This window comes from Ictalurus furcatus, chromosome 18 (genome assembly GCF_023375685.1).
Source record: "Ictalurus furcatus strain D&B chromosome 18, Billie_1.0, whole genome shotgun sequence".
Taxonomy (NCBI): Eukaryota; Metazoa; Chordata; class Actinopteri; order Siluriformes; family Ictaluridae; genus Ictalurus; species Ictalurus furcatus.
This window is the reverse complement of record NC_071272.1, coordinates 22,081,038-22,095,767: the sequence shown is the minus strand read 5'-3', so window position 1 is coordinate 22,095,767 and position 14,730 is coordinate 22,081,038. Positions and strand designations below refer to the sequence as shown.

Here is a 14,730-nt window from a genome sequence, read left to right as displayed (position 1 = left end):
CCCCTATGTATATATACTGTAGTTCTTTACTTCTGTGTTTATTCTTCTTCTTCCTATTATTATTATTATTATTATTATTATTATTATTATTATTACTAATTCATGTTTTTCTATCTATTCTTTGCATTTGTTGTACGAGTTGTGATGTTAAATAAAGCATTGATTGGAAAAAAAAAACATAAAACCCAATGTTATTCTACATCACTGTATTTACTTGAAGAGGATTTCAGGGAAGAAAATGAAATTAATAAATGTTCTCTGTGAATGTAAATTCGATAATCACACATTAGGACGTTGGCTTTAAAAACCTTTATTTAAATGAACACTAAAACTCATTAGAAATAAATATGAACTGAAGATGAGCATGACAGCATTTACATTAAAGCACTCTAAGCATTTGAATTTCACCACTGTGTTCCACTTCTGAAACCTTGCCTCTCTAAGGAAGGCTGTTGAACAAATTCTCCAAGGCATGTATGTCCAGGATGTCTGTGCTGTCCTGGGTGTCGTTGCTGTGTGTTTCTGCCCCAGGCTCTCTACAGAAGGCATAATCCTGGTTTAAGGCAGAAAAGGCATTGTGGTCCTGGAAAGAGTCACCGTGCAGGTCCATGAGATGAGCCGTACTGCATGTGCAGTCAGAACAAAGCAAGCTGCTGTAAACAGAATTAAACAGAATTCTGCGTGCATATTACAAAGCAAATGGCACTTAAGATGCCACAGTAACACTTCATTTGCATCCATTTGTCTTCTGAAACCATTCCAATGAAGCTTACAGACTCACCTGGTCTGGCAGAATGGCAGCCTAGGCATGTAGAATGGTGGAACAAAAGGGAAACAAGAAGGGGCAACGAGGACGCCTCCAGGAGAGAGTGGTACTTGTGAGCGGGCAAGGCCAGGGAACTGGCCACTAGATCCAGGCACCAGGCCATGGCGTGGTACTTCTCTTGGCATGTCCATGACTATATGGCGGTTTGGCTCTTGAGCAGGTCTCCTCCTCTGTGAGGTTGTACTCTGCAAACTGCCTACAAAGATACAAAGACATCAGATGTGTGGTTTTGGCTCACTCCTGATGTGAAAAGACATAGTGTGATTGTGATAGGACAGGTAGGATTGTGTTAATGGATAAACAGGATAGAAACATGCCATTTGATTTAAAAGCATGATGCATTACAGCGTAAACACTAAAGCATGTTCATCATACATTGAAGATGAAAAACTGTTTGGGGCACATTTTACCCGGTGGTATACAAGGACATCCTATTTGACAGACAGCTGTACTTAAATTGTTTATGGATAAACGTGAAACCACATTTACACACCTATTCACACACTATGGACAGTTTGGAAATGCCAATCAGGGAGGAAACTGGACTACCCACAGGAAACCCCCAAAGCACAGAGAGAACATGCAAACTCTGCACACACAGAGCAGAGATTAGAATCGAACCCCCAACCCTGGAGGTGTGAGGCAAATGTATTAACAACTAAGCCACCATGCCCCCTGGACTTGAACTAACTGTTGCATGATTAATTAATTCCATATTGTCACGTTCCGAGGGTGGAGACGGAAGCAGTTGCGGGTGACAGAATCAAGGCAGAATAATCCAAAGGAAGAGTCAAAGTTTGTAGTCGTGAAAACAATCAAAAAGGGGTCACGCGATCAGGCAAACAAACAAAACGAGGCTAGGGAGAAATTGAGGTCGGGGACGTAAACACTGGTCAAATACACTTAATCTAAACTCACAAGAAAACAGGTTAGCAAAACGGCAGCAAGCAAGTCTACTGAACGTATTACTTCGCAAAGTCTGTTTGCTTCCAACACTCAACACTCTTGAAAACACTCAACTCTGAGGAATAAGAGCCAGTATTGTGTGTAAGAGGAATAAGAAAGACAGCATTTTGTACCGGAGAACATTGGATTGGTCTGCATGGCTGAGTACCGCAAGCTGGAGTTTCTGGGTGATGCTACGGGGGTATTCTGAGGCGCAGATCTCTGAGGATGTGCCAGGGGTACGGTTGGTGAGGCATTAGAGGTAGTGTGCAGAGATGGCACTTCTAGTAAAACACTATGCTCTCCTGATGGAGTGTGCTGGTCTGGAGGGTGAGTGGCTCAGTACAATGGGTGACAAACCCCTTCCCAATGGGGGCCCCATCAATGGCCTGAATCCCACGTGGCTTGATTAGTGGACGAACAGGGATGTTGTGCTGCTGTACGGTGTTCTGATCGCTGAAGTTCCCCGCCGCTCCTGAGTCAATCAGCACTTCTAAAGTACAAGACAATCCTGAGTATTCCACTATTACAGGTAGCAAAAATGCAGGTTGAGATACGATCTGGGTTTAGGGACTTGAACTCACCCCTGGCTGATGTGGTTTAGCCGTCCCGCTCTCTCCTAGGTCTCGGCGCTGCTTGAGAGGTCATTGTCTGATGATGTGTCCTTCCTCGCCACAGTAGAAGCAACGAAACTCCTGACGCCGTCTCTCTCTTTCCTCTGCACTGAGCTGCGTACGCCCCAGCTGCATGGGTTCAGTGGGGATATCTCGCACCGCCTCTGCAGCCTCGTTGCGTACAGTGCGGCGGCTCTGTAGCAGGAGATCTAGGCGGATAGACAAGTTAATGAGTGAGTCGAGGGTGAATTGGTCGTCACGACAGGCCAGCTCTGTCATAACATCCGGGTTCATTCCCTGGCGAAACTTAGTCATGAGAGCTGGCTCAGTCCATCCACTCTTGGCAGCGATAGTGCGAAACTCCAGGGCATAATCCGCCACGCAGCGTGCACCTTGTTTTATAGTCAGCAGTTCCTCCCCTGTCTCCTCGTTACCGGGAGAGTGATCAAAGACCAGCCGAAAGCGATCCGTCAGCTGTTCCAGGGACGTGATGGCACTGCCTCCCTGCTCCCACACAGCCGTGGCCCAGAGTAAAGCTCCATGAAGTGGGTGATTCTCCGGCTCTCCGGCATCCCTGGGTAGCTTGAGAAAAACAGGGAGCACTGGAGGAGAAAACCCAGACAGCGTGCCGGATCCCCGGCATATTTCTCCGGCGCCGGTATTGGAGGAAACTGCGCAGGTGTCGGTGTAGCGACTGGCGCAGTTTGAACTAGCCTAGCCACCTGCGCAGTCAGGTTGGCTAGCTGCTGTTTCTGATCGCTAATCATTCTACCGTGGCCTTCAATGGCTTGACGCCACAGCAGATCACCCGCTGCTTCCATAGGAATGCAAAGTAATCTGTCACGTTCCGAGGGTGGAGACGGAAGCAGTTGCGGGTGACAGAATCAAGGCAGAATAATCCAAAGGAAGAGTCAAAGTTTGTAGTCGTGAAAACAGTCAGGGGTCAGGCGATCAGGCATACAAACAAAACAAGGCTAGGAAATCGAGGTCAGGGATGTAAACACTGGTCAAATAGACTTAATCTAAACTACAAGAAAACAGGTTAGCAAAACGGCAGCAAGCAAGTCTACTGAACGTATTACTTCGCAAAGTCTGTTTGCTTCCAACACTCAACACTCTTGAAAACACTCAACTCCGAGGAATAAGAGCCAGTATTGTGCGTAAGAGGAATAGGAAAGACAGCATTTTGTACCGGAGAACATTGGATTGGTCTGCATGGCTGAGTACTGCAAGCTGGAGTTTCTGGGTGATGCTACAGGGATGTTCTGAGGCGCAGATCTCTGAGGATGTGCCAGGGGTACGGTTGGTGAGGCATTAGAGGTAGTATGCAGAGGTGCCACTTCTGGGCTGAATCTCTTTCTCCTCCCCGAATTATAAACCCAATCTACATTACAGGAAAGAAAGGTTTAAAGAGTAAAGTGGCATAAAAACAACACAAAGTCTCAGTCTTGATATTTTCCTAATTTTCAAAAAAACCCTTGACACCTCACCAGGAAATTTCTTTCTGTGTTTCTGTTTAAGCCTCCATGTCTCTGCGTAGTAGGGTTTCTTCTGTTCTTCACTCAGGTTCCTCCACCCATTCCCAAGTAGCATGCTGATCTCTGCAAAGCTGGCATTCGGGTTGGCCTTGCACAAGATAGACCGCTGTATCCTCGCCCAAACCATGTAGGCGTTCATGGGCTTCTTGATGTAGCCTTTTCTATTTTTGTAGTTTGCTTGCGGGGGAAAATCATCTTGCGGGGGAAAAACACTTTAAATTAAGTCAAATAAAAATGATTATAAACTAAAATTCTAGTTAAAACAGTGAGCAGAATAGAGGCTTTCAGTACTGTGCAGAAGTCTTAAGCAACCTATTTTCTGTTAGTAGAGATTTTGTTCTAGATTGATCTAGATTATTGATCTACATCTAGACCGTTCTAGTTTATTTTACGTTTCCTGCGTTACTGAGTCGGTACAAAACATTACTTCAACAATAAAATTAAATGTTACAGAAAAATGTTTGCATGTCAGTAAAGAAAAGGTAACATGAACTAACAGACCACTTTTCAGACAAAACACATAATGAATAATCAAGACTGCTGGGTTGTGAAGCCTGTGCAAAGGTCAGAAGAACTGTATCCGATTCTTCATGATGCTCAGTAAAACTTACCGGGCAATTTCCTTATAAAACCGCACAATCCACACCAATATAGTGGCTTTGTTTAGTTTATTAAGATAGCGTTTACTGCGATTTTATAATATTTTTTTTTATACGGAGAAACATTTAATTGGATAATTTCTGAGGGCATCTTATCTTTACAGCATTTCTTTCCAACACTTTAAGTGAGGGGGTTGGGGGTTTCTACAGTAACACTTTTTACTCTGAAATAGTCCGCAGTCTCCTCACCTTCATCATGAAAATTTAAGGGGAAAATTAATAAATGTAAAATGATATCCTGAATATAATATATATATAAAGCTTCTTTGTGACATTGTCTATTGTTAAAAGTGCTATACAAATGAAGATGAAACTGAATTGAATTGAAAATGCATCATTTTTTTCATTAGTGCCGTCCACTAATATTGGCACCCTTGATCAATATGAGCAAAGAAGGCTGTGAACAAAAATACTCTGCTGTCATGGATATCAGACAATTGCAGATTGCGCTATACCAAATAAAACTGAATGGAATTGTTTGTTAAAGTCGAAATTAGAACCCTTATTTGACTAGAAAACAGTTCAGCAGCCCTGACAGGAGCTCGGTCTTGTTCAATACCTGTTCCTGAGGGAAGCTGAGGGAAGCTCACGTCCTCTGTAGCCGCTTCGACGCTGCGCGTGACAGGTGTGACAGGTGTGACAGACTCCGCGTGCGCGACGGTGAAACGCGGCTCCAGTTCAGGATGGAAACTCCAAGAGGAACTTACTTCTTTACAGGACCTCACTGGAGCTGGAGAAGCAGGTGTGTTAACGGTATTATCCATTGTTGTGTTGAATAAACGTTTGTTCTCTCGAGCGTCCGTTCTCTCCTTTCTCTTACAGTTAACCGTTATGGAACAACAGCAGCAGCAGCAACAACAACAACAATAAACAACAGCGCGAGCGCGTTTTCTATTTTGGAATGTCGCGGACGCATTTAAATAAAAACAAACAAAGACGTCACACTGTTGCCTTGACGATAGACGTTCCATATTCACAGATATACGGAAATTAAGGGACCGTCTCTAAAGTTACATACGACATTGTTTTACACTTCAATAGCATTTGAAGGGAATGACTTACAGTCACAAAATTTATGAAAATAAACTATTAAATCATATGTAAATTAGATATGAATTTCACTACCGAATGGGCCCATACACAAAATATACCATCATTTAAAGCTCAATAGCATTTGAAGGGAATGACTTACAGTCATATAACCAGTTGTAAAATGTTCGACTAGGTGTCAGGTATGACACACACCTTCTAGATTTTTGATATTTAACCCTACAATGCATGAACCAAAAAAACCTTCACGAATGCATAAAGGGGGTCGAAATGACCCGTACTGGATTGAATGGTTTTCTTCAAGAAAATAGACGTCCTATTAATGAAATAATTAAAAGAACCGATGATACACAAATGTTTTCATATATCAAACATTTTCATTTGCTTTCTTTAAATTTATTTCTTTTAATGTACATGTTTAGATTGTGGATGGGAGCCACATGAATTCAAAATTATTTACATAGGAAGCACTTCCTGTCAAGCTTTTGAGCCCTCATCTTCCCTGTCACAAGAATAATCCTGGTCCTTCCATTCCTCTGTACCATAAAAGGTGTGTGTCATTTCTGACACCTAGTCGAACATTTTTACAGTTGGTTATATGACTGTAAGTCATTCCCTTCAAATGCTATTGAGCTTTAAAAAACGGTATATTTTGTGTATGAGCCCAGTCTACAGTGAAATTCATATCTAATTTACATATGATTTAATAGTTTATTTTAATAAATTTTGTGACTGTAAGTCATTCCCTTCAAATGCTATTGAAGTGTAGAACAATGTCGTATGTAACTTTAGAGACGGTCCCTTAATTTCCGCATATCTGAGAATCGAACGTGCAACGTCAAAGCAGCTTTATTCCAGTCGACGTCACAAGCGCAAATATAATGATGCGCGAGCCGGGAAGTAGCCAGTCTTAAGTAGTAATGAGTAGTTTGTGTTACAATAAACTGATCTACTTATTTATTTATTTATCTATTTATTTATTCATTCATTCTAAAAGGGGGCTGTTCCAGAACAATTCAGAAACCACACTTTCCTTTTGGTCTGATTGAGTTGACTAATGAAAATGTCTGCTCTTTTGTGTTGTGTTGAATTGAAGAGAAATGTTTACATTTCAGTTTAATGTGACAACAAAAGAACAATAATTTCATACAGTGTTTCTTACACTAGCTATATGGCCAGCATCACACACATAGACACATACACACACAAAGGTCAAAAGTTTGTGGACACACAGCTGAAATGTTTCCCACACACACACACACACACCCATATATATATATATATATATATATATATATATATATATATATATATATATATATATATATATATATACACATACACACACATATATATACACATATACACATATACACATATACACATATATATATACACATATATACATATATATATACACATATATACATATATATATACACACATATATACATATATATACACATATATACATATATATACACATATATACATACATATATACACATATATATACACACATATACATACATATATACACAATATATATACACACATATACATACATATATACACAATATATATACACACACATATATATATATATATATATTAAACGGATGACTTGGAGTGAGATAGTCTGAAAGGCAGCCTATAAGTGTCCAGTGTAGGTGGGAACTCCTTTAATACTGTTTAAAAAGCATCTCAGGGAAAATTCCTCAAGAAATCGGTTGAGAAGACGCCAAGAATACGTTTCTGGAAATTCTAGTCAAAAAGGGTGTTCTTTCCCAAACTGTTGCCAAAGTTGGAAACACACAATTGTATAGAATATCTTTGTATGTATGGAATTAAATTTGTGCCAAAAGTATTGAAAGTACCTTTTAAAGAAATGGGAAAAAAAAAAAAATACAGTGAGAAAGAACAACAACACTGAAACTGACAACAGTGAAATCAGCGGTAAAAAAAATTGAACACGATCTTCAAATAAACAGCGTTCTTTGTTAATAGTTTTCTAAGCTTTGTTTGCCCCAGTCATGGTTAATGAATGCACTTCCAGAGTTTTCATTTATGCCCTACAGAGTTTATGTTTGTCATTCTGGCACAAACCTCTCGTGTGGGTGGGGCTTAACAACAATTTACTCTCATTGGCTAGTGAGAAAATAGTCATATGAGACTACCCAAACCTCATATATTAATTATGAACAAATACTGAATAAGTAAGTAAGCCACTTCCACTACAATATTCAAACACTATAACTACACAGAGAACCGCATCCAGAACGCTCTCCAAAATTCGCCGCACTGAAGTCTCGACTTCCTGGTCAGGGAGTAGATCACTGTTAAGCTCCGCCCACAGCTCAGATTTGTGCCAGAATGGCGAACGTAAACATGCGGAGCGTAAAGGAAAAGTTTAAAACCCTGAGAGCTCATTCGTAAACCATGATTAGTGAAAACTAAGCTTTGAAAACTGTTAACAAAGAACGCGGTTTATCCGAAGACCAAGGCGGTCAAACCTGTTCCAGCATGACAATGCCTCTGTGCACAAAGCGAGCTCCATGAAGACATGGTTCGCCAAGGTCGGAGTGGAAGAGCTCGAGTGTCCTGCACCCTGACCTTGACCTTATACTGAACACTTTTTGGGAAGAACTGGAAAACTGACTGCACCCCAGACCTCCTCGCCTGCCTCCAAAATCTACTGGAAAGTCTTCCCAGAAGAGTGAAGCTTATAGATCTGGAATGGGATGTACAGCAAGTACTTATGCTGAAGCATTTTTGTTTTCCTGGTGTTTTGATGACAATGACTTCGGACAAAACGTCACGTTGGTTTTGGAAAATTATAATTGTATTAGATCACGAGTCAACACCTGTCCAGACGCTAGGAAGCTCATGGGACGAGGGACTAGCTACAGACATACGGTCAACAAAAAGCGGCGCATTCACAGACTTTTCATTTCATTCTCCATAGATTTATTAAAATTTTATTCACCCTCTCTGAACTGATGACATAAACATCATTAAAAAATAAAAGACAAATGGACAGACGAGTATGTATTTATAGTCTCCGGTCATCATTCAGTCATTTTATGTAACTTGATCTTCACAAGATCTGTAGTTGAATAGCCCTGCTCTAGACCATCATAAGAACAGAAGAATCTGATGCGTGACTGTAAGATCTCTTCTCAGTGTTACATGCAACAAAACTCGGAAAATATTCAAACGTCCATAAACACATCATATCTATAAATCACAAAGTCAATGAATCGTCATACATCTTTTTTTTTTTTTATTATTATTGAATACAATCAAGTCCAAAAATTAAATTCCAAAAGAAACGATTTTATGAAAGAGGTGCTTGAATGTGATTTTTTTTTCACACCCTGCCCCCCCCCACACTCGCTTTTTTACAAGCACCTAGTGTTTTCTGAACTGGCCCATGCCTACACCATAATATGCACAGGATTTGTATAATGGTAAAGTATTAAAATAAGAAACTAAACCCCTATAGAATCATCTCAACAGTATTAAAATAAAGATTTGGTCATTTTTTGAAGACAACAGCTTGGTGTGGAATGGAGGGCTCTGTTGATCTGTGTACAGCAGCATATGGGTTGGGTTGGGGTTGGGGTTGGGTGGGGTCGGGGTAGGAGATAAAAGATAACAACAGAAAGAAAAAAAAAAGAAAAAAACGTGACAAACTTCATTTAGACTCGACATGCCTTCCATTGACCCTACAGCCGACATGCCATCCTGTGACGCACACAATGAGTGTTAACACTGATCTGAAGTGATCCAACATAAAGATGCACTTTAAAACACTTTAGTCCATTTCATGCATGTTAGTTTGGAGTTTTATGAGGCATTAGAAACATTAGAAGAAAGTGCCCTAGTGTGACCTTTCATCATTTAAAAACGAAACTTCAGAGGAATTCAAATAGAACGCCCTCCTTCCTGCAAATTCATGACGTTCAGATCCTCCCAGCCAATCGTTCCCTGGTCAGCACCCCTACAGCTGATGTTTTATACGCAGCCTATCATCGCAGAGAACCTCTCACAGTGGCTTCTGGACAAAACACGCTGACGTCGTCCTGTTTCTGGCCTTCTAAAGCGATCGATCGAACTGCTAAAAAGCAACCTTTTCATCGTCAGGCACTCTTCCAGGACCGGGTAGATTAGATTCTCACTCGGCCATGACATCAGTATTAGGGGTGGAAGAGGAATCTAACCACTCGACCTAATATCACCTTTTATATATATATATACACACACACACACACACACACACACACACGTTTGTTCACCATGTATACCTGTAGATCATATCATTTCTTCCAGACTTCTGCACATTATATCCTGAAATCTAATACAACCGTAAGACAAATAATTAACATCCTTCATATTATAATCCCGTAAGACAAAGACAAACCGTTGTACGGCAGCATAAAAAGATTCTGTTTGTTGGAGTGTGAATGTAACGGATTAGCGGTAAAACAAGGAGGTAAAAATGAAACGGATTAAGGACTTGTGCTACTCCTTTGACTTTCTGAGCTTGTTCCCTGCATACCATCTGAGAACTCCATAAAACGACGCAATAATTTATAGTTATATTTCTTCTTCGCAAATGGAGGGGGGGGGGGGGGGAAAGAAAGAAGATATTTACACACACACACACAAAAAAAAAAAAAAATCAATCAAATCAATCGATCGATCGAGCGCTCGCAGCATTTAAGTCACAGCATGAACAGTGGAAGTTGAGGTAATTCCTGAATTCAAATGGGCTTAAAATGGAGAAAGGGAGTATGTGAAAATGACAGCGCAAATAAACACACATCTGAAAGTGATCTTTGCATTTAACCAGCCATTGGCAAACATGCCAGACCATAAGAGTTTTTAGTGTAACTTATCAAAACAAAACAAAAAAAAGCATTCAATCACACATCCATCCATCCCTCATTCACTCACTCACTCACTCACCCAAGGAAAACAGATTTAAGACACTCCCCAAACATCTGTTAACGTATGATGATATTAAATGATTGAAGGGTCCAGACAATGGCTAGTTTTGTCAGTTTTGTCCATTTTACTGGATGCAGCTCCTTCTCTCGGTTAAGAAGGTATTTTTGGACCATTTCTTTTCAGTGTTGGTTTTCCTTCATTGTCCAAAGTTGCCAAAGTTAGGGAAGGCCTGTGGTTTGGGTTGTAACATGGCAGAGCTCATGCTCTGGCCCATGCCAAGGCCACCCGTGAGGCCCAAGCCAGTAGATGCCATGTTCATTCCCATTAAACCCTGATTGGCGGGCATTCCTCCTACGGCCATGGAACCGATTCCCGTGTTGCCTGTTGCCATGGTTGGGGGCATCATCATACCCATGTTTCCGCTCGCCATCACAGGGTTCATGGCTGGTCTAGCAGGCACAGGCTGGGCGTTAAGTGTCATTCCGGCAAAGTTCTGGGCGACCAGGTTCACAGGAGGCTGGACACCTGAGTGAAGTAGGTGTAAAGAATAAGAAGCTTTGTTAGCCAACTTTCCATTTCAATTTCAACATGATTATATAATTATCTTGACCCTGTTTGGAGTAATTCCAAAATCGAACCTGCTGGTTACAATGATAATTGCATACACGCTACCCTAACCTAAGCAGAATTATGCAAACGATGACATCACCTTGCTGCATCATAGTGTTGAGGCTAGGTTGTGAAGGCTTGGGAGGGTTCATGCCCATAGACAGAAAGTCCAGGCTGATGTTGACGCTTGGGTCAGACCACGTAGCGGGCATTGAGGCTTTCCCTCCTGGTTTCTGAACTCCCATCTGCTGAGGCAACAAAGGACCTGCTAAACTGTGCACAGGCCCCCCTAGAGTCTAAATTAATGGAAAAGCACGATAGTAATAAAAATATTTCTGTTGCCGAATCGTCTACGTTGAGCATAGATTTCATTAACCGTGTTTGAGGCTCTTAAACAAACAAACAAACAAACAAACAACCTCAAATTAAATCACCACAATTTCCAGAGCTACCTGTGATCTGGACATAGAGAACTCTGTGCTCTGGGGGCACATAACGAAGGTCATGCTTTGGGAGGCATTCAGACCGCTCTGATTGGGGCCCATCAGGTCAAAAAGGTCAGCAGAAGGAGGCTGGGTGGAGGGCGGGGCATCGCTGAAAAGATCCGGGACAGCAGACGAGGCTGTAGACGCGGCAGGTGGACTGGCTGAGGAGAAGGTGCTCCAGTCACCAAACTCTCCGTTGCCAGTTGATACTGATCCTGAAAGCACAGGGTTTGTATCTTACCCCTCTAAGTACCGGAAGTGCAATTCTGTCAATGAACATTACGTCCTTTGCGGTTAAATTATTATTTTTAAAAAAAAACAAAACAAAACAACAATATTCTAGCACAATTAAACAAAAAAAAAAAAAGACAAAAAACGTCCTCAAGTGGTACGGTTCATTTTCGTGGCAACACCACACCTTTCCGAACACCACGGCACCATACAGGACGCTCACAGAGGCACGTCTATGCACGAGCCTCTCCACCTCCACTCAGAGATTTGGTGTTGTCAGGAGAGACGATGCAAGTAATGGACACTGACGGGTGTCTGTCCCCATAAGCCTCAGCAGGTAGCTGCTCCATCTGGAGCCCTCCATCACTCATCAATATTTTACCTGACCTCTGTCTGAGTCAGATGGAACACGTAAGCCCTTCCAACACACGCGGAGGAGCTACCAGACACACGTCGCTCCCTCTGCACGGATCCACAAAAGACAAATACGAGCTGGGACACCAAGTTTTATGCATAATTATTCTCCCTGATATTTGGACATCTTCGAAACAGTGCCTATTAATATAGTTGATATATTTGAACGAAACCGCAAGGAAAACGAGCTTTTTCAGTCATTTATTCAACAGAAATGATATTCTTCTGTGGAAAAAGTAAGTATACCCTTGGCCTCAGAAGCTAGTATCGCCCCCTTTAGCAGAAATAACTTCTTGTAGGCTTTCTTGTAGACTTGCTGGAAATTTTGAACAATCCAATGGGAATCAATTTTGATTCAATGGGGTTCAAATCCGCGCTTTGACTGGGCCGTTCCGTAACCTGACGTTTTTTTTCTTTTTGAGCCATTCCTCGGTGGATTTGCTCGTGTGCTTAGGATTATAATCCTGTTGGAAGGTCCACTTTCAGTTCTACTTCAGCTTTCAGACAGATGGCCTCACGTTATCTTCAAGCACACTTTGATATGATGCAGAATTCATAGTCGGATCAATGAATGCAAGCTGTCCGGTCCCTGCGGCAGTAAAGCAACCCCAAGCCATAACGTTTCCACCACCGTGCTTCACAGTTGGTATGAGGTGCTTCTCCTGAAAACCTGTCTTTTTCTTTTTCTTTCTTTTTTTAAAACTGTCTGCGCTGTTAGTCTGGCCAAACAACTCTATCTTTGATTCGTCTGTCCAAAGCACATTATTCCACAAAGGCCTGGTCTTCGAGATTCGCTCTTCTATTTCTGAAGAAATAAACACACAAAAAGGACAAAATGTGTATTTTCTTGCTCTGGAGTGGACAGAAAAAGTAGAACTGAATAAATACCTTTCTTAATACACATGTTGTCCTTTTCGTGTGTTTATTTATCGACGAATAGAAGAGCGAACGTCTCAAATCTGCGAACGTCCGATATAAAACTACATGAAACTTTACCGCGGTGTCATTTTGACTTTATTCTCGAACTATTACGACTTCATTCTCATAATCTTAATTTATCTGTTTATCTATCTATCTATTTATTTATTTATTTATTACGTGGCACTAAAACGCCGTCGTACTAAAGAACCATCCCGTCCAGGTTAAAACGCTCAGAGGATTATCATTTGAGGGATCGGTAAGGCAAAGACAAAGGAACAGAAGAGTCGAAAATAGGCACGTTGTCTACTGTATGCTGAGAGTGTGTGGATAGAAGCGGCACACGTACCAGCAGCTGAAGGGAGACTGGCAGAAGCAGCTGGGGAGGAAAAATCTGCAAAGTCAGCAATGAGGTCCGAGCTCCCACCTACGGAGAATCGGCGTTAGACTCGTAGTGACGGACGGGATTTACGTCGAGTGAAAAGTAAAAAAAAAAAAAATCACAAGATAAGGAAAAACGAACAATTTCAAATATTCGTTAACACTACTGAATACATATAGAAATGGACTACATCATAAGACTCTTTACTTAAAGGGACCAGAAGATGCTGAGCGGCTGAAGAAATAACGAACGACGGCAGCATCTGTGCGACTGACACGCATTCGTTCCCGGACTTACCATCACCATCTGGACCATGCTGTACCTACATCTCGAAATCGTTTTCTCAGAAAGGTTCCGATCTGAACACACAGCCCGAGTAGAGCGGTACAAGGTACTGCTTGCCTTGAGCACGTGCAGTACTTCACACGTGCTCAAGGCAAGCAGTTCTTCCTCACGTTTTTTTTTTTTTTTTTAAAAAAGTGAAAAGCGGGAGGTGAACGTGGAGCTGCTCAGAGGTAGACGTTTCAGGCAGTTATGAAGGCAAATACAAATTACTGTAGAGAATATATTTTTTTTAATTAACTACATTCAAAAAGTCAAACGCGTGTTTTGCTATTAATATCTTTACATTCGCTGCTAGCTGTAGGATTCCATTTATCTGAAGACCACGATCGGGCCGTCGAAACGATCAGATGTGCTCCTGCTCGGCTGGAACGAAAACCCGCAGGATAGAAATAATCGGGCGGCTTTACCTGAAGGTGCTGGCCGAGTCGTTTCAGAGTCCACTACGAGCAGATCGGAAAGCCCTCCGATGGAAGATTGACTGTCTGAGGTCTAAAAACAGGAGGAAAGATGCCGAGTGAGAAAAAGAGAAAGAAACCACTTCCACAAGAGGGCAGTATGGGCACAGACATTTAAAAACAAACCTGGCTTTGGAGAGAAAAACGCTGTTCCTAACATCTAAAGCAGCATACGTGGCCTACACGATGTATGCCGTTTTACACGGCTCAAACGTGTGAGACACGTAATCTTAACGAGAACACCCGCGCACACACACACACACACTGTACAAATCTCATTTCAGATTGTTCGGTTATGAGGCGTTT

The 14,730-nt window shown here is 41.6% G+C and overlaps 2 protein-coding genes across 7 annotated transcripts in view; both read right to left on the bottom strand.

Annotated features, from left to right (window-relative positions):
• Positions 1-294: 294 nt before the first annotated feature.
• LOC128622852 (transcription factor SOX-30-like) lies at positions 295-5,542 on the bottom strand. Of its 5 annotated transcripts, XR_008388453.1 has the most exons (7): positions 5,142-5,537; positions 3,876-4,118; positions 3,578-3,769; positions 2,356-2,594; positions 1,906-2,264; positions 1,320-1,683; positions 900-1,022 (listed from the first exon to the last, which is right to left on the bottom strand). XR_008388453.1 is itself a non-coding variant. In XM_053649627.1 (5 exons), exons 1-5 carry the CDS (start codon positions 5,344-5,346, stop codon positions 440-442), a joined length of 1,095 nt encoding a protein of 364 aa, XP_053505602.1. In that variant the 5' UTR covers positions 5,347-5,526; the 3' UTR covers positions 295-439. The 5 variants fall into 5 exon arrangements, 3 of the variants coding, with proteins under 3 accessions (XP_053505602.1, XP_053505603.1, XP_053505604.1); XR_008388452.1 differs by lacking the exon at positions 1,320-1,683 and having other exon boundaries at positions 884-1,022; XM_053649627.1 differs by lacking the exons at positions 1,320-1,683; positions 1,906-2,264; positions 2,356-2,594 and adding an exon at positions 295-653 and having other exon boundaries at positions 782-1,022; positions 5,142-5,526.
• Positions 5,543-10,461: 4,919 nt separating this feature from the next.
• Positions 10,462-14,730, bottom strand: part of clint1b (clathrin interactor 1b) — a 19,262-nt gene continuing 14,993 nt past the window's right edge. Inside the window, exons 8-12 of one of the 2 annotated variants that reach the window (XM_053648868.1) lie at positions 14,377-14,458; positions 13,592-13,669; positions 11,647-11,894; positions 11,295-11,439; positions 10,462-11,110 (exon numbers count right to left, since the gene is read on the bottom strand). In XM_053648868.1, the coding sequence (XP_053504843.1) occupies positions 10,782-11,110; positions 11,295-11,439; positions 11,647-11,894; positions 13,592-13,669; positions 14,377-14,458 (882 nt within the window). In that variant the 3' untranslated portion in view covers positions 10,462-10,781. Of the gene's footprint in view, positions 11,111-11,294; positions 11,491-11,646; positions 11,895-13,591; positions 13,670-14,376; positions 14,459-14,730 lie in introns of both variants that reach the window. The other variant, XM_053648867.1, reaches the window with a different exon arrangement.